Raw genomic sequence first — 24,788 nt, 5'->3', positions numbered from 1 at the left:
GAAGCATGTACACCCAAAAGAACGAAGGAAAGAATAATCTGGTTGTTTGTGAAATAGAGTAAAATATGAAGAATTGTGATTTAAAATTGAAGTAGGCATACGGTTGATTAAATAAACTGATGTCAAGAAAGCATCAACCCAATATTTATTTGAAAGATTTGATTGGGCAAGGAGAGATAGACCAATTTTAGCTATATGTCTATGTTTACGTTCTGCAATTCCACTTGGCTCATATGTATATGGACAGGTTAATCGGTGTAATATACAATGTGTTTCAAGAAAATTTTGAAATGCACGTGAAACATATTCACCACCATTATCAGTTTGAAATCGTTTAATTTTGCAAGAAAATAAATTCTCAACCAAAACTTTAAATTTCATAAAACACAGTAATACATCAGATTTCTGTTTTAATGGATACATCCAGGCAAAACGAGAATGATCATCAATAAACACGACATAGAATTTACAACCTCCAATAGACATAACCGAAGAGGTCCATACATCTGAATGGATTAATTCAAGGGGACTATGTGAGACATGACTAGAAGCAGGGAAAGGCAATTTTTGGCTTTTTGAGAGATTACATGGTTCACATAGAGTTTGAATTTTTGTAGGACCCGTGACAGTGAGAAATGATTTATGTAGGAGTTGTTGAAGAACAGGTGTTGAGGGATGACCTAACTATAACTGCTAGACATTTATTGGTGCAGTGACACCTATGAAAGCAGTAAATGAAGAAGTAGCTTTGCAAGAAGTTTTATTGGAACAAAATTGTTGCTGAAAAATAGGATATAGCCCAGCTCTACTTGGCCCTTGCAGGAGTACCTCCTTGGTTAGCATGTCCTTGATCACAAAAGAAGATGATGTAAGAATAAAATAACAGTTATTGTCCTTGCAGAATTTTTGAATGGAAAGAAGGTTAGAAGATGCATTAGGACAATGTAAAATATCTTTGAGTGATAATTTAGAATGAGGAGCAATAAGAAGAGAGGATCTAGTATCAGAGATCTGCAAACCATTACCATTGCCGACAGTGACACTCTCATTGCCTTGATATGGTTGTTTCTCAGTTAGGTTCTCAAGGTTAGCAGTTACATGACGATTAGCAGCATTGTCAAGGTACCAAGGTTGTTCTTCTTCATCTGCAACATGAGTATGGGTTGCCATTGCAGCCAATTGAGAAGGTGGATGCCTTCCTTGATAAGCAAAGTCCATGTGATGGTAGCAATCCAACGCTTGATGACTTGATTTACCACATATCTGATAGAGAGATCTATTAGTGGTAAAAAACTGAGAATTATTTGAATTGGACTTAACCTGTGCATGCTGATTCATGTTTGATGTAGTAGCTTTGTTGTTGGGCACAAATGGTTTGGTATAGACACGATTCTTAGGCACAAATTTGTTCTTCTTATAGTGCTGCGGGGCCCGTGATTTTTGAGTGAAGAAGGCAACTTGGGTTGCTTCAGCTGGCACTGTCTTCTGATGGGTATCAAGTAGGTGCTCAAAATTGAGCAGTTCAGATTGAAAATCATGAAAAGAAATTGCCGCATCACTGGTAGCAAAACTCAGTGAGGTGATAAACGATTGGTAAGAGGAATTAAGACCTCCTACTACATATGAAATCAGATCTTCATCATCAACTGGCTTGCCAACAACAACCAATTGATCTGCCCAATTCTTGGCAGTCAATAAATAATTAGAACAACTCTTAGAACTTTGATGCAATGTTTGCAACTGTCTCTTCAAATGAGAGATATGAGATTTAGATTGAGGAGCAAAACGATTTGCCAAATGAGACCAAACCTGACGTGGGGTGTGCAGTCCATAAACAGTGGATAGCACCTTATCAGTTAATGTGGTATTTAACCAAGCTAAAGTGAATTGGCCCTTCTTTTGCCAGATATGATACTCTGGATTCAATGTGGAAGTGGGGTTACCTTCTGCATCAGGAACAAATTGAGAAGGACAACTCTCTGAGCCATCAACAATGCTTAGCAAATCATGAGTACGAAGGATAGGCTTGAGTGTAGAAGTCCAGCCAAGATAATTTGTCTCATCTAGTTTGACAAAAAGAAACGGTGCAGTATTTGAGGCGGCCATTGTAGAAAGGATCGTGAAATGGGGTCAGCCTTTGGTGGCTCTGATACCAAGAAAAAGTACAAGAGTTGAGAATTGTTTTGGAAGGCTTGATTCCAAAACAGAGAGTTTATTCACTTTTATAGTGCTGTACAGAGTAACATAAATGGTAAATTATATCCTACGATTTACAGCTATTGAATATAAAGAAAAGAAAGAAAAGCTATGAGAGTACAAGGTAAAAATCTACAGCTATTCAACCAGACTTGTTGTGCACGATGGAAGCTTTCCAATCTTGCTTGATGATTTTGCTGTCAATAATTATAAAGCAAATATAAAGGTTCCTTAATATAGAATTCCTTAAATATAAAATTCTTGCTGTCCACACAAATCACGTGCAAGCTATTGAATGCCTTGATGATTTTGCATCATGGCATGATCTTCAATATCTTGGTTAACAGATCCAACAATCTTCAAGAGTTTAGTTGGAAGTTTGAGATACTTGACATGTATAAGAATGGATATTCTCTATGGAGGTGAGCTTATTAGTCGCTATATGGAGTCACCTACCATAACTCATTTCAAGGAGGCTAAAAGAAATTAATTTTAAAAGGGGTGTTGAATAATGAACTTAATTTTAATAACATTTAGTTGAGTCTTTTCATTTCATATTCTCATATGTTACTAAGTGACTTTTCATTTCATATTCTCATATGTTGCTAAGTAACTTGCAGAGGTTGTGTTTTTTAGTTTTTTCATGAGTTATTTTTCATAAGAGTTAGATGGGAGTTATATGAGATGTAAATTAATGAAGTTATTGTAAAGAAGTTAGAAGGATTATGTGTATCCTATAAATACCCATGTAAGCAAGTTATTTTATCAAGTTGAATATTCATCTTCGTATTTTGTGTTATCTCTTAGTGAGTATTGTTTCCAATTTTCAACAATGCCTTGTCATGGGCTCATATAAATAAGTGTCACCTTAGGCTTGTCCCACGTTGGTTAAGTATGAGAGTCCCTCTCCCCTTTAGCTTCTATATAATGAAGCTCTTACGTACAATAAAATCACTCAATAAAAGCAAGATGTAGCCTATAGGGCTTTAGTGTGTGGATGTAGGCATATTGCCGAACCACCTTAATCTTGTGTCTCTTTATTTATTATTTCGCTTTATATTTTCACATTCTAAATTCTTTCAGTTAATTCAAAAGGGCTTTACATATATCAAAATAAACAATAACTTTTGTTGTGGTTTATGTTGATGAGTTCCACTTATAGGAATTGTTATGTGATTGGAATTTACAGAATTGTTAATGAGGTCATTTCGGATTGAGATCTAAGTAGGTATTGTACTGGATGCTAGAGTTATTTGTCTAAAATGAATGTCTCAGATTGTGACAACAAGAAAAAAACTTACTTGGAGTTTTCAATGGTGATTTTTTAGATGACAATGCAATTTCGAGGGCGATTTCTCTCCAACTCCAACTGATTCGGGAGAATGATGTAGACCAAATCGCCAACAACTTCATGGATATGTTTGAATGGAGGAAGAATGTGGAAAGGGTACTTGCGGTTTGGCAAGTACCTTGAAAGTTCGCTCGACTCGTGCATGAAGGTCGTTTGATTGAAACTGCGATAAAGTTTTTGGTTGTGTCTCACTCGATGGTTGCTCGGGCAAGATTCTTTGGGAGAGAAACTGAGAGTTCGCTTAATGGTTCGTTCAAGCAAATTTGTGATAAGAGGTTCACTCAAGTGACTTTGTAATAAAAGCTATTTTTGTAATTTTCTTTTGAGGGCTGCGTTCCTAACTTCTATTTAAGCACAATAAGATCGGCTTGGTCGGTCAATTGGGGTTTTTCCCTGGTCTTATAAATAAGAAACACTCTTGAGAGAATTTTGCCCTCATTCCCTATAATTTTTAGAGTTTATTTATTATATATATTTTTTTAGAATTTATAAAAGAGTTGTAATTAAGTTATTGTGATTGCTGATTCTACTTCTCACAACACCATGTTGCATCAGTAACTTTCTACGTTCTATCAGCTTTGGAGCTTTTGACATGCATATTGTTTTAGAATAGCCATGAAATTATTTCTTGGTTTTACGTAAATCTTGTTGTCCGTTTTTGGTTTTTATAATTTGAAAGATTAACAGAAAATATGTACATAAGATAAAAACTTTGAAATTATAAGTATACAAGAATATTGAATGAGCAGCCAGCTCCAATCCTCTTGATCAAGCTGGCTTCCTTCTCCAAAACTATCTTCAAATTTTAGTGACTTCTGAGAGTTCTATGTGTGCAATATTAGATGAAACCATGCCCAACTCAAGTTCATCTTGGTGAATTTCTTGATCACCTTCTTCGACATTTCCGATTTCGCTGGAAGGATGAGTCATCTCTTGAGAAAATGTTAGTATCCGGTGATGAGAAGAAAAATCCGACGAGCCCATGGTCCTGTTACTGCTTGAGACAGTAGACGATTGGTCTTGCTTCTTTTTCCTCTTGTCCCTCGTTTCAGCATACCATTGCTTTACAACATGCACCGTTTGCTCTTCTAGTGCTGCGCTTTTGAATTGTGATCCCATCTGTGAACAAACAATATCCCATTTTATATTTTACGCCAAAAGTTCGCGAACACGAGAAGTGTTAAACATAATCCTCGACGTGGCAGGAAAAATTACTATTTTATGAAATAACAAATATTAAAAGTACATATAAGAGGAATATGTATAGCGTTTCTTGATGTAGACACGGAGATGCGTATATACCTGGGTCACAAGAGCATAGAGGGGAAGAGTAATGTAACTGCATAAGACTTGAACTGTCACCCTGGAGACATTAATTATTCAAAATATTTAGAATTAAGTGAACTAAATTAATTCAAAATCTTGAAAGGACATGGTATTTTGAAAATAAATTTAGAAGGAAGGGGTGGGAAAATTGGAAGAGTAGGAGCCTCTTTGAGTGTGCGTTTGAGGGGCCTAAAAGTGCGTTTAACACTCAGAAAAAATCTGTTTGAAAAAAAAAGTACCCGTTTGATGAAAACAATTAAAAGCATTTTTAAGGGTCAAAAAAGCCTAAAAATGACCAAAACGCACTTTTGGAATTTGCCAAAAAGTTTTTTTTTTTTTTTTACTTAAAAATTTTATTTTTCAAATACAATCCCAAACATGTTCCAAGTAAGAAGAGAAAGAAAGAGTATTCACATACGCTAATACCACCCGGATAATGATAAATCCAACACTTTGATGGTAGCAAGACTTTATCCCATATTGCCACTGAAAAGTAAAAGAAAGAAAAACTTGTTAAATAAGTAAACAATTTAATATAGTATGAACAGGAGAAAATTGAAAAGAAGTCATACCGTGACCCAAACAAAGAAAGAGAGCTCAAAAGCATTCTGGGACAAATCATAAATTAAATAGTCAGTTAACATAATTTTGATAAGTAATGTGAGAGATTGCATTTATTTGAACATACGGGTTTTATATGAAGTATCTCACGTTACTTGTTCAAATTACTAGCGATTTGAAAAAATAATTGCAGTGAATCCTTATCTACCAACTCCATGCCCAAAGTGACAACAATTTTATGATTTACGTACCATGAACAAAGTATAATGTAATAAGGTCAAGACAAATTTGGGGTGATTGAACCAGAAGAGATCATCATTGGGTTGCACCACAGGTGCTCCTTTGATTACAGTACTATTCTGATCTTGAACTTGAAGGGCCATTGTTGCTACTATCACTTCCAATTTGGTTCCAAGAGCTAGAACTATCTACAAGGCAGGCATGTCAAAATTGGAAATTAAAGAAAATCAAAGTAGTAGAATGTAATTAAACTCTTTTATATATTTTGAATACATACCATTAGCGGGAGAAATGATACCCAAAAGTACACGTGCCAACCTGTGTAATTAATTAAGTTCATAATTAATATTATTTTATTAACAAGTTGATAATTTAATTAGAAGGAACTGAATATAATTAAGAAACATGAAGTGATATAAAGGCTTCTTGCTCACCATGCACATCGACAAGCAAGAAAATGACGACGAGAAACCACATGAGAGGGCTGTCCACGTAGGATGAAAAAAAATAGATTGAGTTTGATAAGATGGAAATCATATTGTGAAAGCTACCACACTCATTTGCATTGGGTGATGTGTTTTAAGTGCCACGTAATATTTGTAACAAATTATTTGATTAATCCTTGGTAAATTAAAAAAGAAGAAAATCTAATAGCAGATTTGAAGTGCCACGTCAACATTGTTAGACAATTGAAAGATAAATATATAGTAACTAGCATTACTTTGGCAAAGATAGCTCGTGAAGGACATATGCTAGTTCCAAGCAAAGTGATATAATTAATATGTGAGACCCAATAATTAAAAGATTTTGCTGAAACGAAAGGTGATTATAGAAACAAGATTCAAATTAAAGATTTTTGCATCGATATTATGTTAAATTATTAATTGTCTCAAAAGTTTAAACGGATAGAAAATTATGAATATAATAATTTAATTGACTCAAATTCTCCTTTAATATGTGAAACCAAACACGTGATATAGTTAACTGAAATGAGAGGTGAATTATAGAAATTGGCAACTCGGCATCTCTATTATGATAACATATTAAATTATTAGTTGTTTCAAAAGCTTAAGTTGAACGGAAATAATAAATTTATTCATTTAATTAATATTCTAATACTCTTCTCCCTCATGTATCGACTCAAACTCTTGCTTAATTAAATAAAACCCAACACGTGAAATATTTAATCAAAATTACCAAACAAAATAAACACAGAATATATATAGTTATAGTGAGAGTACAAATAAATTCAGAACCTGATGCCGACAACAGCTTTGAAATCATCCTCCAGTGATCGTTGTATGTACTTCTGGAAATTGAAAGAGGTATTTGTTGACAAATGGGCCTACACAATCAATGAAAGAGATCATCACTTGTTCATCCCAAAAAAGATTAATGGCTTAATTAAGATCTCCAAACATTTTTTAATTTATTATCGTTTTACAAAAAATTCATGTGTGTAGATAATTGCTCTCATCCCTCCAAACAAAATACTATATAGAAAAGGAGCCTAAGACCCAAGATAGAATAAGGCCTACTTCTAACAAGGCCCAAGTGGGCCTCAAGAGAGCCTATGGCCCAAAAGAAAATATAAATTTTTATTCTCTCCAATTATGCATCACTATATTGCCAATTATATATATTCTCTGGATTTTAAGAATCATATGGTATGATAATTATGAGAAATTGAAATTCTTCCAACCTGGATTGGAGGAATTTTCTTCAACCTAATCTATAAAAGTAACATATGTCCCTGAAACATGTGAGATGCACATGTTTTTTCAATAACAGCGACAAAGTTGAAATAAATTTTATTAAAAACTCATTATTATTAAAAAAAATAGATACATGTTACTTTTATAGACTAGGTTAAAGGAAATTATTTCAACCCAGTTTAAAAAAAAAACTTCGTCCAAAAAGAAATAAGAGAAACTAACCGAGATAAAACCGTGGCGTAGAGTGAGGTAGTCAACCTTGGCCACTGACCGAAAGAATTGACGGAAGAAGCATTTCTGCTCCAATAATTCAAATTTATAAGCAAAATACATAGACTTAATTCTTTGAGGAATATTTAAAGAAGAAAAATGTTAATATATCACAATAATAATGAGAAGAAAGAAAGAAGGTGAACTCACGATCCAAAGATGAAGAGTTGTTGTTGTAAAAGAATTCATATGCCGACGCCCGAATGTTGTTTGTCTTGTATATCTAAATCGATTAGGATCTGTAAACAGGACAATATATAGCGTATAATTAATCAGCTTCTACTAATATATAATTATATAAACAATATTGGACCCATTAAATCCAATTTTATTTCCCATAATGATCAAATAACCCTAAAATAATGGACACAATGATTTATATATAGCTAGTCTTATGCTGGGAGGAGTGGCATGACATAAAAGAAAAATACAGACAAGTTTTTGGTATTTTGTTTTCTTTTAAGTCACATTACAACACATGTTTTTTTTCAAACTAAAAACAAACAAATAGCACACTAACAAACAAAGTCCTAGCAGGGGTTCAAATAGGTTTGCCCCTATCTGTGTTTCTATTACTTCAGTAATCGTTTTATGTGGCCATACAGAAAGGACCAAATCACTTGTTTAACCTATTTTTTATTATTAATTTGTTTGTACTTTTGCAATGATATTTTCATTTTGGGTTTACTGTTAAAGAGTTCATTTTTTTTTTCTTCTAGATTGTAGACTCGCCCCTCGTTGTTCTTCTTGTGTTGTTAGCTATGATGCACCTTCCATATTATTATTTACTACGCATATATTAAAGAGTAATGCTATATACTTCACATACATCCACAAATATCTTACAAAATTGATGTGGTGATCAGGTCTAGTAATCATTGGATATATATATTTTAAAAAATGGCTAATCCACGAGTTATTAGACCTTAACACGTTAGCTTTATATGATATTTATGAGATGTTCGTGTGGTATGTAACAATATTACTATATATGAGATTAACAAATTTGGTGAAAAAAAAATATAATTGAATGGTGAGAGAGTTGAAAATAATTAGTTTTGAATGTGAAGGAGATAATAGAGGAGGTGATTACAAACACATTAGATATTTTCTTAACTTAGTAAATGATCCAAACATTTTATTTATTAGTAAGAGTCTAAGAGATCGTAGTAATTGGGAGGGAGATTGTACCATCATACGACCAAATGTAATTGGGTAGTTTCTTCTTGGTTTTATAGTTTCTAAGTTATTTAGCTTTAACATGGTTGTTGTTCACAGGAGCATACAAATCTGGATTTTTCAATTTATTTATTTATTTATTTTTGCTTAATTTATGCAATTCATAGTTTGAGCTAGCTAGGCCTTTTTTTATCATTTAGGAATTTGACTTTAAGGTGCCTATACAAAATGTTTATAATGAGAACCAATGATAAATTTGTGCACCATGGCTGGGTGTGGTTGATGAAAATGTTCCAAAGGAGGTTTTAGAAAATAAAATAAAATGCACCAATAAATTAGATGATCAGAAGATATAGTTCTAATCTCTTTCTCTTGATTTTTTTTTTATTAAGTTTTATATATATATATAGGCTTAAAAACTAGACTCGACCCATTAAAATTAGGTTTAACTATTTATTTATACTTTTATCCTTCTAAATTAAAAATATTGGTTTCGTTTTTGAACAGGCATATTTAATTTGAAGCATTTATGTTTATGACCAAAAGTCATGCGTCATCGTTACGGATGACTTTTGATGAATGTGATGAGTTGACCTAATTAATGAATGTCGAAAAAAGAGTAGTTACTAACTTTCCAACCCCTCCAATGGGAGATATATGGCCCTTGGGGGTGGTCCGGCCAAGGGCCATATCAAAAATCTAAAAAAAAAAAAAAATTACATTATTTTATTATTTTTATTTTTATTTACTTTTAAAACATAAAATAATAAAATAATAATATTTTTGAAGTGAGACACATGGAAGCATGATGGCCTTAGGATATTTCTTAGGACCATCTTGACCCATAACTAGAGACCTCTCCAGTCCAACAGGATTAGAGAGGAGTATATCCCAAAAATCCTGTTATGGATGACTTTCATGAATGTGCAGAGTTGACCTAATTGATGAATGTTGGAAAAAGAGCGGTTACCAACTTTCCAGCCCCTCCAATGGGAGATATATTGAAGAATAAAACAACACCAACGTTTAGCATAAGACAACCGGAGCAGTTTGTAATTAGGATCTTTTGTTTGAAAATAAATAATAAAAAAAAATATTTTGTTTGAAAGATTCATTATTAATTATACAATCTAGTAGTGATCTACCCCACCGTCCACTCAAAGAAATTAAGGAGGCAACTCATTACAATTTTTATTACAAAGTTATCAATAAATTCCTGCTGCATGAGAATTAACGAAATAATTAATTAAAAGAAATTAATATGTCAATTTTTTTAATTAATTATATATGAACTGCCCCAACAATTTATCAATAACTTTATCGTAAAAGTTGTATTTCTAGCACAGAAAAAAAGAAAAAAAGAAAAAAGAAAAAAAGAAAGAAGACTACAGGGGTAAGAAGTTAATAGGAAGCTAAGAAGTAAAGGATGTGTTGGGGCCTGCAGGGGGCAAATAACTTCTGTTCAAACTTGTGGTCTTATTTTAAATCTAGAGATGGTATACACTTTCAACTTTCAAGGTTACATTCTTAAATACTTACTCTTTAACGTGTTAGTAAAAATTATTATTTGTTAGGAATAAAACCGCTAATGCAGGCCCACGGGCTCATTCCGCAGAACCGAAGGGTCGTGACTATTTGCGGATCATATGTCTTGAAACAAAACGGCTAGCTAGCGGATAAAAAGATTTCTGGGAGCAAATGCCTCATGGGACATGAAAGTGGTTTCAGAGATTAAAGGCCCGACAATGGTGTCCTGGGAAAGGTGCATGCGTTCTCTCCAAAAAATATATTTATGGACAAATATCTTTGAGTTACGATCCCCCGATTTGCAGGATGTGCAAAAATGGTGGAAGATTGGGATTATAGTATCTTCCTAAATAGGATGGCATTAAAAGCTCGGATCTTGTGCAAATCATGCACACATATCAAATCCTAGATCCCGGGTCAAATGGAAACTTCACCATATCGGGCTCAACGGTTTAGCCCATAAATAGGCCCTTAGACCACGTACAAACTCTAGTCAATTATTGGTATTAGGCATACACTATACACAAGGGAACTGACTTAGGCATCGAAGGGAGATTCACCGAAACACCCTCCGGCGAGTTTTCTTATTATTTTGCATGAATTCTAGAAGTGTGAAGGATAGAGAGTGAAGATTAAATTACCTCGAAAAACTTATTCATGTCTTACCGGAAACTGTTCTAATACTATTAAATTTTGGATCAATTATCATTAAATTTTGAATCTTACGGTAATCATTGTTACTGTCACGTTAGGAAATATGCATTATTTGAAAGTGTAAACTTGATATTTTAATGAAAAAAAAAGAAAAGAAATAAAAGCAAAGACTGCAAGTGTGAACTGGCCACCAAAAGTATTAATAAGTTAATGCGAAAGCTAAGAAGTAATAGCTAGTTGCATCATGCATGACCAAAAAGTAATTTCCATGATGCTTAAATTGAATGGCAATAAATAAAAAAGTGGGAAAAAGGAAATACTTCTCACCATTTGCCACTTGGTATTCAACTGTCTGAGTTTCTTTTTCCCAAGCTTCCCACCTTCTCATCTGTTGACATGCATCCGATTGGAGATGAAAAAAAAAATTAAAAAAAAGAAAAAAGAAAACTATCAACACCTAGCTAGCTAGGTTCTTACTAATTAAAAAGTTCTTAATTAGTTATCAGAAGCAAGAAGCTAAGAGAGGATTGTTGTTATAATGAGATAATTTAATGAGATATTAATGATCAATAAAGAAATGATTTTTTTTTTTTTTTGACATGTCCAGATAAGGGAAGGGGGACGGAGAATTTCGCTTCATTAGGCGTGGTCTACAGCCGATTGAGCTAACCTTTGAGAACAATAAAGAAATGAAAGTTATTTTTTTCATTTTAACCCCTGATTTTGGTTTGGTAGTTAACAATGGCTAAAATAATATTATTTTTTTCATATTAAATACAACTGATTTAACTTATTCTTCTTGTAAGTTGATAGAAATATGTGCATGCACAAGTTGAGCGAAAAAAATAACTCACTTAGATGTTAGAATTTTTCTTTGACAAAAATTTAACAAGTAACCGATCGATTCTCTATTTTATTTTGTCAAAAAAAAAAAAAAAAAAAAAAAACGTAAAAATAATCAATATCATGAACAAGACTTAGCCTAGACCAAAATAATAAAATACCCACCCTAGCCTCATGGGCTGGAAACAGCCACCCCCATTGCCATTGGCTAGGGGTGGCCTGCAGCCAATGGGGTGACCACTCCGGCCACCCCCATCCTCTTGGTTTGGCTAGACTTTAATGAGCTAGCCTATCATATATATCACATTTACAAAACTCACAAAAAGTTGAAAAAGCTAGCAAAGGTGTAATTTGGCTCACAATCAAGCTGCAAATTAAAACAAGGCATACCTTGGCCGTTCCTAAAGCCATGGTGAGAACACTATAAATAATCTGCATAACAGCTAACACAAATATAAAGTTGTTGAGCTGCAGGATCCCATCTTGTGATATAAAAGAGGTCTTTCCCTGCAAATCCATCACAATTAAAGACCAATAAAAAAAACTTCCTCGCTTTCTAGTATATGATAATTAAGATTAATACTATAATTAAATACCTGGGAAGCACAATGATCAGAAGCGTTAGTTGTCTCAGCTGCTGCCAATCTTCTTTCAGATGTTAACGTTGCTGCACTTTTGTGGCAAGGAAGCATAGTGTATGCAACTTTTGTGGATATGCAGATTTTGGAAATGGGTCTTTGAGTTACTGCTAACATCAGCGAGATGAACCCCAACAGTATCAATACTGCAAATGTTAAATTACCATAAGAGATAAATTTAATCAATTAATTATTACTTTAATAGCAAACACACTACCCAATCAAAATATGCAAATACTATAGCAAATATATAGACAAATTCAATTGTTAAATTACCTGATTTAAGCCTCTCCACTGCCTCAAACAAGGCAGTTTTTCGGTGTCTTTTGAGCCACTGCATACAGCACCAATTAGAAATTCATCATTTGCAATTAGCATTCGTGGGGTGGTGTTTTTTTTTCTTAGTTCCAATGATGTTGTAAAAAGCAAGAAAAGTTTGTGTTTGTTTTTGTGTCCTTTTATAGATTAATTTACTTACGTTGGAAAGGAGATGGATCAAGTGCTCCAGCAAGAGAGAGACAAAGATGAAGAAAAAGCAAACGGTGGCGAGAGCCCAGACCGGTGTGTCTTGGAGAGAGTGAGCAAAAGTGCTTCCTCCTCCCTCAGCAGCCATTTTCTAGAGCAATTTCTTCGTGATCAGCTGGATCAGCATCGGGAGGAAAGGGGAATGTGGGTTGTGAATAAATTAACCCAACAACAAATGAAGAAGAAGAAAAAGAAGAAAGAAAGAGTTGAAAAGAAGCGTTTAACTCTTCAATGCTGTTTGAGCCTTTGACTTTAATTGGCTACTTTCTTCGAGGTGTACGTGAGTAATTCACTGGGGAAGGGATTATATATATATATATATATATATATATATACGGGGAGTGGGGGACCCGGCCGCTTTATTGCATCCTTGAAGCAAATTTCATTCCAGGAATTAATTTGCTTTGACAAAATCTTAATGACCATAACTTTGAGTCAACATATATACGCTACAGATCTTGTGACCTAGTTACAAGTATCAAACTTTTAAGGTGTCCTATGAGATTTTCCAATTGGTCACGGGTCGGTTTGCGAAAATGTCAGTTGATTGCACACCGAGCTTTGAATCTACCGTGCCTATAAGATAAAGAACAGATTAAGAGAGACGAGAGTCACTTCAATACCTAAGTTAGTGATGGAGAAAGAAAAGAGTGTTTTTTTGGCAATGATAAGCCTAAATGGAAGTTCAAACTGTCTTTTAATAAGCGATACTCAACACGTGAAATATTTAATTTAAATTGAGGTGAATTGACGGAGTCAAGGTTCGATCCTAGAATTTTGACTCTGATACCATGTTAAATTACCAGTTATTCTAAAAGCTTAAGCTAATAGGAAGATGTAATTACTTAACTATTACTTTAACAGTTCACATTCCCTTAACTTGTGCTTATGTTATTTTCTAGTAATTGTAATAGAATGTCAATAACACAGGCGGTAGGGGTTGGGATAGTGTGGGATTTCTTGTTTTCAAACTCAAAGTCAGTCATTTTCCAACTAAAAAAATCTTTATTTATTTATTTTTAACTTCTATAAATATATATGTAATCTTTAATTAGGCTTATTTGGCTGTCCAAAATTTCACGATATTTATTTCTCTCTCACATCTAGTAGGCAATCTCATCCTTGAGGATTCAAGGTACATTTAGGTTAATTAGTCGTGTATATATATATATGTCCATTTCCGTCATCACGCTATGTAACATTTATAAGCTTTGATCGTGAATTTACCTTTGTGATTTGTTATTACATACATATATAGAAGAAGGGCACTTTTCTGATGTCCCTTTCGATGACAGTAAACACAATAATGTTTGCTAATTTTTTTGGTCACCGTTGTTAGACACAAACATATTCAAATTCCTAGTAATTGTTTGTTCAAATTGTTAATAGATGCGATTCAAATTCTTAATAATTTTCTGTCCGAATTCCTAGTAATTCTGGCCGATAATTTTGAGAAAGCAGATATACATGAATCTCACCTATCTGAACAAGTAAGGCGGTAATCATAATTATCACAATTATTCTGATGTCCCTCTTAGTTTTAATTGGACAAAAGCACATGAGAGGGATGACAATTTGAGATTGTGGGCAAATTAAAGCATCCATAAATATTGAAGCGAGGGAGAGAGGACAGGTGATAGTCAAACACAGGGAGCTGGGAGAGTCGATGAAGTAAACATCCTCTGAACGGTTCAAACTCAGGTCATATAGCCATAGAAAATGAGCGACAATTTGAGATTGTGGGCCCAAGCGTCCTTCAAGAAGCTCCCATCAATACTCAATTTATGGTCCATCACGAATATTAATTAATTTCGCCCACTTTTATAGAATGACAAAGACAATTTATGAAACATTTGAATATATATATATATATATATATATATATATGGGTAAAGTCCACTTAACCCCTTCAAACTACCACCCTAATGACAATGTACCCCACAAACTATCAATTGCGACAATTTACCCTCAAAACTACCAAAACAATGATAATGTAGCCCCAATTTTAAAAAAATGACAAAATTAACCTTACTAAAATAAAAACAAAATGCTAAATTTTATTTATTTTTCAAGTTTTTAATGGTATTTTTGTCTTATTGAAAATTCTATAGGGGTAATTTTGTCATTTTGCTAGCATTTGGGGTACATTATCATTGTTTTGGTAGTTTGGGGAGCAAAATTGTCGTAATTGATAGTTTGAGGGGTAGATTATCATTGGGATGGTAGTTTGAGAGGGTTAAGTGGATTTTACCCTATATATATTGATAAAGTTTTAATCCAATAAAATGTAGTATTCCCTAACGTGATAGAACTATTAATTGCAGATGAAGACATGTTACAACATTTACACTTTACAGAATAGGTGGGCTGCTTCCAATTGTAATGAGGCTCTCAATCTCGAGTCGTAAGTTACTTGGCGTTGGTATCTCATAAGCATTGTTGAAATATATATAAAATATAAAATACTAAAATATGGAAGAGAAAAAAAAAAAGAGAGCGGAAGCAGAGAGAGACGTATGAGCTACATCTTGTATCTTCAATATATCAAACAATATTACATAACTCTCTATTTATAGAGAGATAATGAATAGTGATAAAGAAATTTTAAAGTAGGCCTAAACTAAATAAGAAAGAGAATAAACCTTACAAGAAAATATAATAACGGAGAATAAAAATATTCTAACATAAAAAGAAATAACTTATTAAAGAAAATATTAATAAACCTAATTTAAAAAATATAAAATATTCCAACAAGCATTAGTCTAGGGCCATTGATGTTTATTTATCATAACTCGATCAATATTATATAATTATTCGGCCAAATATTTCTAGAACACTATAATTTTTGCAATCAACTCCTTAAATTGAGTATATTAATTAATTTTTTTTTTAAAAAAAAAAAAAAATTCAGGTAGTCGCTTGCTATGGACGTGGCAATTTTTATTTATTTATTTTTGTTTTGTTACAAATTTACAAGTCTCATCATAGTCATATAAATAGCTCCACAAGTTGAAAAATTCATCCAATATTTTTTAACATTAATCTGAAGAGATCGAGAAGAGTTCTTCTAAAATGAAGGAAACAGTACCCAATGGATGTTTACAGAAGTCAAAAGTGAAGAAACCACGTGATCAGACTTTGTTTGATCTTGTAAGTATCAATTTAATAATTATTATTGCCGATTAAAAATTGGTGTGCAAGTGCAACTATCTCCATCGAAGCCTAATTATTTAAAATATTGTTTTTTTTTTTTCATTATGGGAGGAGAAAAGGGAAAAATATTGCTTGTTTTTAATTCAACTTGTAGAGTGCAAGTCAAGCTTTGAAATTATTATGTAAAGTACTTGGACCCGACAAGCATTGAAAGTGTATAAATATACAAAAGCTGGCAATGAAGGGGGCTTTAGGGTAGTTTTTGATTTTTTTTTTTTTTTTTTAATAGAATCTTCTAATTTTGTATCAATATTTTTTCATTGACCTATGGATGAAAGATATTTGTAAAAATAAAATTTGATTCTATTTTTATTTTTATTTTTTGTGTTTTTTATTAGAAATTGTTGTATTACACATTTAAGTATTGTTATCAATTTGGTTATCAATATCATTTTTTTTTATGGACAGAAGTTTCCTAAAACTTACTCTAATAAGTGACAAGTGTCATCCCTCATATGTTTTCTTTAATATTTTAGTAGTCATTTATTGTCATTGCACTAGGAAGCCAAACATTAATTTTTTTTTAAATCTAAAAATGTTGAACGACACTTACCACTTATTAGAGTAGGTTGAAGAAAATTTCATCTAAACCGATTTGGAGGAAATTTGTGTCCTTTAATTATTTCAATATTGTCATGTAAGAGTTATGTTGAGTTATTAATAGGTGTTAAAAACAAAGACACTAGAATATTGTAGCTATTAGAATGAGAAACACGGATAAATGTTGCTATTCTCCATTTTTATTTATTATATTTATGTTATATCGGCTAACGTGAAGTATTTTAAGTGACTTTTTATATTAATCACCTTAAAAAAGCAAAAATATAAGCCACTTAAAATACGTAACTTTAACCAGTATAACATGGATGTGACAAGTAAAGAGTAGTATTACTTTCCGACAATATTTGGTACACATTCTAGATTCTATAAACATAATTAAGCAGATTCAATTTGTTTTGTTTTCAAGCCTCTTCAACCGATCAATGTTCCTTAATTGGTCTGTCCTTGATCAAGGTTGCCTTGTCCCGGATTCTTCAATAGCTGCTGTGTTGCTTCCATCCTTTAATAATCCATAGCCAATACAAACTTCTTTCCATTCTGTCTGCTCAGATAGATAGCCGTGTCGTACCAAATACCGCTTAAGCTCAACACGGAGGCTCCTAATGGGCTAAACCCACCATTAACAAATCCAAAATTAACATGTTACAAAAAAAATCCATATAGTGCCCCTTCAAAGATGACGTTTTAAGCTCAAAAAACGCCACTATTGATTTAGTGACGTTTGAATAGTGACTCTTGGCAAAAAACTCTAAACATAGGACTTGGATTCAATAATAGAGTTGTTTTTACGGTGAAAATACACTAAAAACACTGTATCTTAAGACCATATAGAAGTTATTCTTAATAACTTATCAAGTAACCATAATAAAATGATGATGTGTTGAAGATATATTAAAACATCTCTACGAGTCTTTCGAGTAGATTAACATGTTACAATCATTAGATTATTCATTGTACGATTAGAATAATTTGTGATTTAACATGGCATTATAAAACAGATCTTGAGTTCGAATACTAACTCTACAATTTATCACAATTTCAATTAAATATTCAATGTGTCGATAGAAAATTTAAGTACAAATTGAAATTGGTACCAAGAATGATTCAAACTAGGAGTGTCAATTCATGATCGAGTATCAAGTTTGGGTCATGTTGAGACATGAATATTAGTCTATATAGATTAATCATAACCTGACATATTTAATTAAACCCTTTCTATTAATTTCGTGCTGGATTCTTATTGAGTTCAAAGGTCGTGTAAACAATTGTCAATACTAGTGTCCTGTGTTGAGTTCAGGTTGTGTTAAGACATGAGTATAAAATTATATAGGTCAACTCTAACATAACTCATTTGATTTAACGAGTCATATATCAAATTTTGTATTGAATTCGTGTCAAATTCATAAAAAAATGGTTTTCTTACAAGAAGGTAAATTGGAAACAAAGCACAAACTTGCAAAGACAGAAAACATGAAGTATTATGAGAAACAGCAAACCTCTGCGCTGGATTCGAAGGCAAGTCGAAAGAAAGCAACCGACACGAAATGCTTCCCTACGGACTCCGCCAACTTGATCTGAGCAAGCCAATACGACGACGTCTCCAGCCTATTGAACCGGCATTTGCTGCAATTCTCCGCACTCTGGTACGGCGTGCCTGGAATTTTAAGCCCAGTCTGAGCAGGCGAAGCCACCGGAGTCCCCGGCGCAACAACATTCACCGCCTCCACATTCTCTGCAGATTTTTCCTCGGCTTGCTCAGGAAAGCGAACACTCTTTTTCTTCGATCTGGGTTTTGCTTTTTCAGGGGAATTCTTCAGTTTGGTCGATTTGGGTTGCTTTTGAGGAACCCCACTTGAGGGTTTGGTTGTAGGCTTTTGGGTTACAGTGATTACCGGTACGTTGTCGTTGCAAACGGTACCAAACACCCGCCTCTGCCTGGAAACAGAGAAGGAGAAATCTGGTAAAAAAAAAAAAAAAAACTTTAAGAAGAAGAACTGATTACCTAGAAATTGGAAGTTCAGTGGGTTTTCTAGTAGTTTTGGGTTTTGAGGGATGAGATTTGCCTGCTTTGGAGAAGAAATATGAGTGATTTGATAAGCAAATTAAACAGAAAAACAGAGAAGGAAAGGGGAAAAGAAATATTACCTGGAAATGGGGTAGAATTGGGATCCATTGCAAGGTGAATTGGGATTGAAATATTTGGAATGGTGAGAGTTGAGAGCATAAAAATGGTCTTTTTATGCAGATTTTGAAAGTTTCTGAGTTCAAGAATGGGCAGCAAAACAGTTTCCCATGAGCAGTTAGAGGAGGCTCGTCAAGTATTTTTTCCGTTATACTAGAGTCTAGAAACATAACGGATGAATTCATTTTGATAGGATAACAAATATTCTACATATTTTCGTGATTTTCTTAATATTTTTAATAATTGTAATCAGTGAATCAATGATATCTTTTGTAATAATTATCTCTCTCTAAAATATGTTGAAATCTCCCCATCAAATGGAACGAGCATAACTTTAGTGTAAACGGGGTGTTTTGCATCTTCTAATAAGAAGTAGATACTTCAAAGAGTCCGGCTTAGCTTAAAACACCAAAAAATGATTTTTATTCTCATGACAAAATACATTATTAACAAAATACTTATTGATAAAAACACCAGAGTCATTGTCTTGATTGGTTTTTGAAACTTTAGTATTGAGGGCTCGAAAGTGGGTGGGCGTTGAGTTAAAATAAATGAAAAATTTTATGAAATTGATTTGAATTAAATATATAGTGTTTTCGGGTCTATTTGGGATTGCGGTTTTAATAAGTGGGATTTTAAAAATTACGTTTTTTAAATGGCTACTTTTTTAAATCGCAAAGGCGTTTGGTAAAACAAGTTAAAAAATTCCTCTTATCAAAAATTTGTTATGCGAAATCATGATTTTAGTTTAAATTTATGCTTTTTCAAATAAGCACTCCTTAACCTACTTATAGAAATCACTTTTTTTTTTTTTTTTTTCTTTCTTGTTTTAGATTACACGTTTTTTAAATCGCAATGTCAAACGCCTTACGTTTTACAATATCTTTTAAAAATACAGATTATTTTTGTGAAATCACAATTCCAAACGCACCCTTCATCTCTATTGTATTAGGTATTTTTTATCTAATCTATCAAATTTCTATTAAATGCGATAAAAATGAGTTTTACACAGCATCCTAATAAAAATACTCTCAAAGGAAATTCATGCGGTGTCGTAATTTACAAAAGAAAAACTACAATTGCTCGAAGCGGTTATCTCTTTCTTTTTCTCTTTTATTATTTCCTATAATTAATTTTATTTCAATCTCGGATAGGTTTACGTGAATTATATCAGTTGCTCAATCCAAAAGAGATGGCCCAGTGTGTGCTACGTTTTACTTATCTATCCTTACATATGGGCCTCATTGGGCAAAACCAAAATTGGCCCATCAGAAGGACCTTGTCCACCTTTTGAAACATTAAATTTGTTAAAGGCCCGATTGAGATTGCATTTAAGTCGTTTAAAAATATATTAACACTCAGAAAGTTCATTTAAAGAAGAAAGTACTCGTTTGGTAAAAAAAAATTAAAAGTGCTTTTAAGGATCCAAAAAGTTTAAAAATAGTCAAAACGCACTTTTGGCAGAAAGTTAAAAATGAAGTTTTGCTTTTTGACTTAAAAAACTATATTTTTCAAATACAATTCCAAACAATCTCTAAATAGATAGCTAAAACTCACTTTATTTAATTTAACTAATGAGTTTTGAAGAATACCACATTACCTATTATTTTTCTATATCATTTAGAATATTGTTATTATTATTATATTAGGATTGTATTTTTTTTTTTTTTTTTTTAAACCTAGGGTTTTCTCACTTTCTCTCTAGCGCCGCAGCCTCAGGTAAGCCCCCTCCCTCATGGTGAGGGGAGGAGGGATGGCCGTTTGTTGCCTCCCTCCTCCCCCTCGCCTGCCCTTGCACTGGATGCCAGTAGTTTACTTGATGTCTCTGGCCCAGGTTGCCTCCTCCCTACCCTTTCTCTGCCGCCCCTTCCTCTTTGTTTTGCCTTTGTCCTTGGCAAGGTTCTTTGGTTGTTTTCTGCTCATTTCCTTTATGTCTTTTTGCTATGTTTTTGGTATGATGTTTTTGTAGCCTTGCTTGTGTGCCACTTAGTGTGGGTGCTGATTTTGGGAGTTTCTTTCAAACCCCTCCCAGTTTTGTTTTGTGTTCGCCGCCGATCTCCTTTGCCCGCTTTGCCGCCCACCGTCCAATGTTGGGTCTTTCCTCGTGCCCCTCCAACGATGAGCTTCAACGTCCCTTGCTGCGATAGTTTTTCGACCAACTAGCGATCGGTTTCGCTACCCTCTGTCCACTGTTTTGGGCTTTTTTCGCGTCCCCACCGCGTCGAGCTTCCATCGTTCCCTTTTGGTGTCTGTTTTCGGCGAGTGCACAATCGGCATCCACGTTGCGTGTGCCTGTTCCCATTTGTTTTATTTTCCTCATATTGTCTTTGTTCATGTTTTTTCCTTGTATGCATTTCATTCCTGTTATTTGCTTGTAATAAGGCCCTGCCTCTTAGGTTCGCCCACGTTTTATTTAGGTTTTCTTGCTTCTATTTTGTAATAAGGCTTGGCCACTCGATCTGCCTGCTTGGATGTGAACTGAATTTTGGTCCAGATCTTTTAGGTCGTGGATGTGAATTTTAGTCCAAACTTTCGAGTTGTGGACGTGAACTTCATCCTGGCTTTTGGGTCGAGGAAGAATTTGTGTTACCTATGTATTGGATTACGTCTGTCTTATACAGATCTGTTATTTCAGCTGATAACTAGTCATAGGTTAGCGGAAAGTTTAGGTGATGTTGTATCTTTATAGCTTCGGCTATAATTTGCATTTTCAGGGCTTTGTGCTCCTACGATGTAAGAGCTTTATGCTCGTGATTATTATCAATGAAATTGTAATGTATTTTTTTCCAAAAAAAAAGAAAAAAGGATTGTATTTTTTTTTACTGTATTTCTTCCAAACAGTCCTTTTTTTATTATTTATTTATTTAAACGGTGATTTTTTTTTAAAATGGTTATATATTTTTCTAACGCAAAATGGTCATATGTATACAAACTGCATATGTATGTAATGTAACCTAGACAACTGACAAAAACTAATAATAACAAATAGGTACGCAGCTATAGTGAATAACTTTCTCTCTAGTTCATTCTGAAGCTAGTATATTCACGTGCAGTGTATAAAGATGTGTATTTGCACACAAGTATGTTAATCAATGACAAAAGCCCTTGCTTGAAAGGAGAGAGGTGGGAAACCCAAAAATCGTTGGAGGGAAAGAAGAAACAGAAAAAGAAAGAACAAAATATTAAAGAAAGAGAGAGAAATAGTAAATAAATTATATGGATACGTGAACAAATACATGCTAAATGTGAGGAAAAGTTGATAGAGCTTGCTTTTTGTAAAATTTAAACAAATTTGGACTAAAAGTAAATTTTAAAGAGTTCATTGAAAACACTGTAAAGAGTAAAAATGGCTTCACCAGGTACGAAATTTGACCAATTTGCCAAACTTACTCTAAATACCCATCACCAAACTCTCACTAAACTTGAACGTCAAAGTGGCTTCACCAGATCCCACCAAGTAATTAACCCGACAGGAAGCACTCCTAGCCGTTGGAACATTTCAGCAAAACTAGTAAATAGACCCATTCCCATGATCATGACCAGCCTACCTTTTGGAATGAGAATTGAATATTTACCTTCGCACTTCGCACGTCAGAGTCAATGGGAGTAAGAAACACTGTATATGACTCGGACTTTCCCAGAGGATTTATTTGTTTTTTGTTTTTATCGTTTTTGGCACCACAAGGAAAAGGAAGTATTCAATAATGTTAAGAGTACATTATCCAAGCCAAATATATTAGAATCCAACAAAAATAAAAGGCAAATAACCTTCAGTGGTGAAAAATGTTTGAAATTCGAGATTTATATATGTGAGGAAAGGACAGTAATTAAAAAAAAAAAAAAATGAAAGGGAGATGAACCGGTTAGTTATTTCTAGGACGATAAAATTGTCCAAAAAAATTAAAATAAAATAAAGAGAATCCTATTCTGTTAGAAGTATATGCTATTATAAAAACATATATTTTTCATATATTAAAAAATAGGGAAAACTTTATAAAATCTTCCTGAGCTTTTAAGGGTTTTGAAAACATATCCCAAAGTTCAAAAACTCTCAATTAAGGGTATCGAACTTTTAATTTCTTACAATTATTCAATTCCGTTAGGATTTTTCGTTAATTTTGTCAAAATACTCCATTTTTAATAATAATAAAAAAAATTGCAAAGATGTTTATATATATATATATAAAGAATCTTTAAAATCTTTTGTTTTTTTATTTTATTTTAAAGAATCTTTAAAATCTTTTAAAATCTTTTATCTTCAAAATACCCCGTTAATATACATATTCCAATTAATTGGTTTCAGACCCAAATACAAATCAAATATCACTATATTGTGGGCCACAATTCAAATATATGGTTCAATTATTTCCAATTTCCATAGAAAAAACGATGTACCTTCTCAAGCTTCTGTCTCTCATTTCCATGCATCTTCACCTTTTGGGAAAATTTCATAGACTTTAGGTCAAGAACAGTGGAGATAGAGGGACAACTACATCTCAAATCAAAAGTGCTTTGACATTTTGCACAGACATGGGGACACCATCATCAATGTTAATGTCCATTCACTTCCTAAATCATAACTAACTTCTACACGTCAACAACAGTTTTGTGTTCATTTTCTTGAATTCCTACGCCGGCCATGACTTATGGGGCACTCAAAGTTTGATGATAATTTATTAAGTGTGAAAATGTGAATATGTTGGGGGTGTTTAAGGATTTTGATGGGTTCCGGGTAGAGATGGATGCGAAGGTTACCAACACGAGTGATTCGATATAATTTAGTTCTTTTCACAATAAGTAATTAAACTTGGAACAATATCCCGAAAAAATATATATGTAACTTTTGTTAACATATTGATAGAATAGGAGAGGAGGAAACAAGAATTAAAAAGGAAATAGGATAGAGTAGAATGTTAGAGATAAAAATTCAATCTCCATTAGCTATTAAGTGGATTTTTATTTTTTTTATTTTTGAAAATGAGATCTTAAGCTGTATTAAGTAATTAATTCAATATATATGTTTAATGTTTATAGATATCCTTCTTGATTTTCTCTTAGTTTTCATTTAATTTCAATTTTTTTTTTTGTGAGAAAATGATTTCTTTTATAAATCAATCACTTGATAGAGTTAATTGCTCCATCAAAATAACGTCACATATACAATCTAATTACATTATGACCGTTAGTAGGTATATGTGTTATTCCAATACCAAAAAAAAACACTAGCAATATATGTGTTATTACTTCAAAAGGATTAGTTAAGTTACGAATGAAGTTTTCTAAAATAATTTATATAGTTGAGTATCATCTAATAAGAAAGTAGTACATATAAATACTTTTTGGAAAAAGTCCATTACTCCCTCAAATTATCACCCAATTGACAATTTTTCTTCTCTCCAATTTTTAACTGTAATAATGTTCCTTCTAAACTATCAAAAAATTGACAATGACTATATATATATATATATATATATATATATATATAATTCCTGGATTTGTCTACACTTTTGTTTTAGCTAAATGTGAAGGCAACTACTGCAGTAGAGAAAAAGATAAGTCATGTGATTTGGATGGTCAATGGTTCCTCTTGGGTCCGACTTTCCCGTGTACTTCAATTCGTGCATTAATTAACCAGCAACTCCAATTGCTGGAATCATAGTCCGACGCAGGCCCCTCCCTATTTTGGAAAGTTCGTGGGTTCTTTGGTAAAGTTATGGAAAACCCTAAAAACTCTTCCATTTTTTTAAACAAATTATAAAACTCTTCTCAAAATTCAAAATTCTTCTTTATATATATATATATATATA

General features: G+C 33.1%; 2 protein-coding genes across 2 annotated transcripts; both read right to left on the bottom strand.

Annotated features, from left to right (window-relative positions):
* Nucleotides 1-4,203: 4,203 nt before the first annotated feature.
* On the bottom strand, nt 4,204-13,289 carry LOC132164053 (MLO-like protein 3). Its single transcript, XM_059574462.1, has 15 exons — nt 12,979-13,289; nt 12,777-12,834; nt 12,459-12,646; nt 12,253-12,369; nt 11,347-11,407; nt 7,810-7,898; nt 7,612-7,686; nt 6,931-7,019; nt 6,109-6,158; nt 5,952-5,992; nt 5,686-5,862; nt 5,446-5,481; nt 5,292-5,359; nt 4,850-4,910; nt 4,204-4,666 (listed from the first exon to the last, which is right to left on the bottom strand). The coding sequence occupies exons 1-15, from the start codon at nt 13,111-13,113 to the stop codon at nt 4,346-4,348; spliced, it is 1,566 nt and encodes a 521-aa protein (XP_059430445.1). The 5' UTR covers nt 13,114-13,289; the 3' UTR covers nt 4,204-4,345.
* A 3,787-nt stretch (nt 13,290-17,076) lies between these two features.
* LOC132164546 (uncharacterized) lies at nt 17,077-19,102 on the bottom strand. Its single transcript, XM_059575079.1, has 4 exons — nt 18,945-19,102; nt 18,802-18,862; nt 18,296-18,734; nt 17,077-17,406 (listed from the first exon to the last, which is right to left on the bottom strand). The coding sequence occupies exons 1-4, from the start codon at nt 19,021-19,023 to the stop codon at nt 17,248-17,250; spliced, it is 738 nt and encodes a 245-aa protein (XP_059431062.1). The 5' UTR covers nt 19,024-19,102; the 3' UTR covers nt 17,077-17,247.
* Between the last annotated feature and the right edge of the window lie 5,686 nt (nt 19,103-24,788).

Source organism: Corylus avellana, chromosome ca10 (genome assembly GCF_901000735.1).
Source record: "Corylus avellana chromosome ca10, CavTom2PMs-1.0".
Classification (NCBI taxonomy): Eukaryota; Viridiplantae; Streptophyta; class Magnoliopsida; order Fagales; family Betulaceae; genus Corylus; species Corylus avellana.
The sequence above is the reverse complement of the archived record's forward strand: the minus strand, read 5'-3'. Positions and strand labels throughout refer to the sequence as shown.

Bases quoted from the DNA above. Each gene is read 5' to 3' on its own strand.
- LOC132164546 (XM_059575079.1), bottom strand. From the start codon at position 19,023: ATGCTCTCAACTCTCACCATTCCAAATATTTCAATCCCAATTCACCTT. The intron at 18,735-18,801 runs GTAATCAGTTCT...CTCTGTTTCCAG, and splicing joins ACTGAACTTCCAATTTCTAG to GCAGAGGCGGGTGTTTGGTA. The intron at 17,407-18,295 runs GTTTGCTGTTTC...TGGTGGGTTTAG, and splicing joins CCTTCGAATCCAGCGCAGAG to CCCATTAGGAGCCTCCGTGT.
- LOC132164053 (XM_059574462.1), bottom strand. From the start codon at position 13,113: ATGGCTGCTGAGGGAGGAGGAAGCACTTTTGCTCACTCTCTCCAAGAC. The intron at 7,687-7,809 runs GTGAGTTCACCT...TTATTGGAGCAG, and splicing joins CAACTCTTCATCTTTGGATC to AAATGCTTCTTCCGTCAATT. The intron at 4,667-4,849 runs GTATATACGCAT...GTTTGTTCACAG, and splicing joins TCTATGCTCTTGTGACCCAG to ATGGGATCACAATTCAAAAG.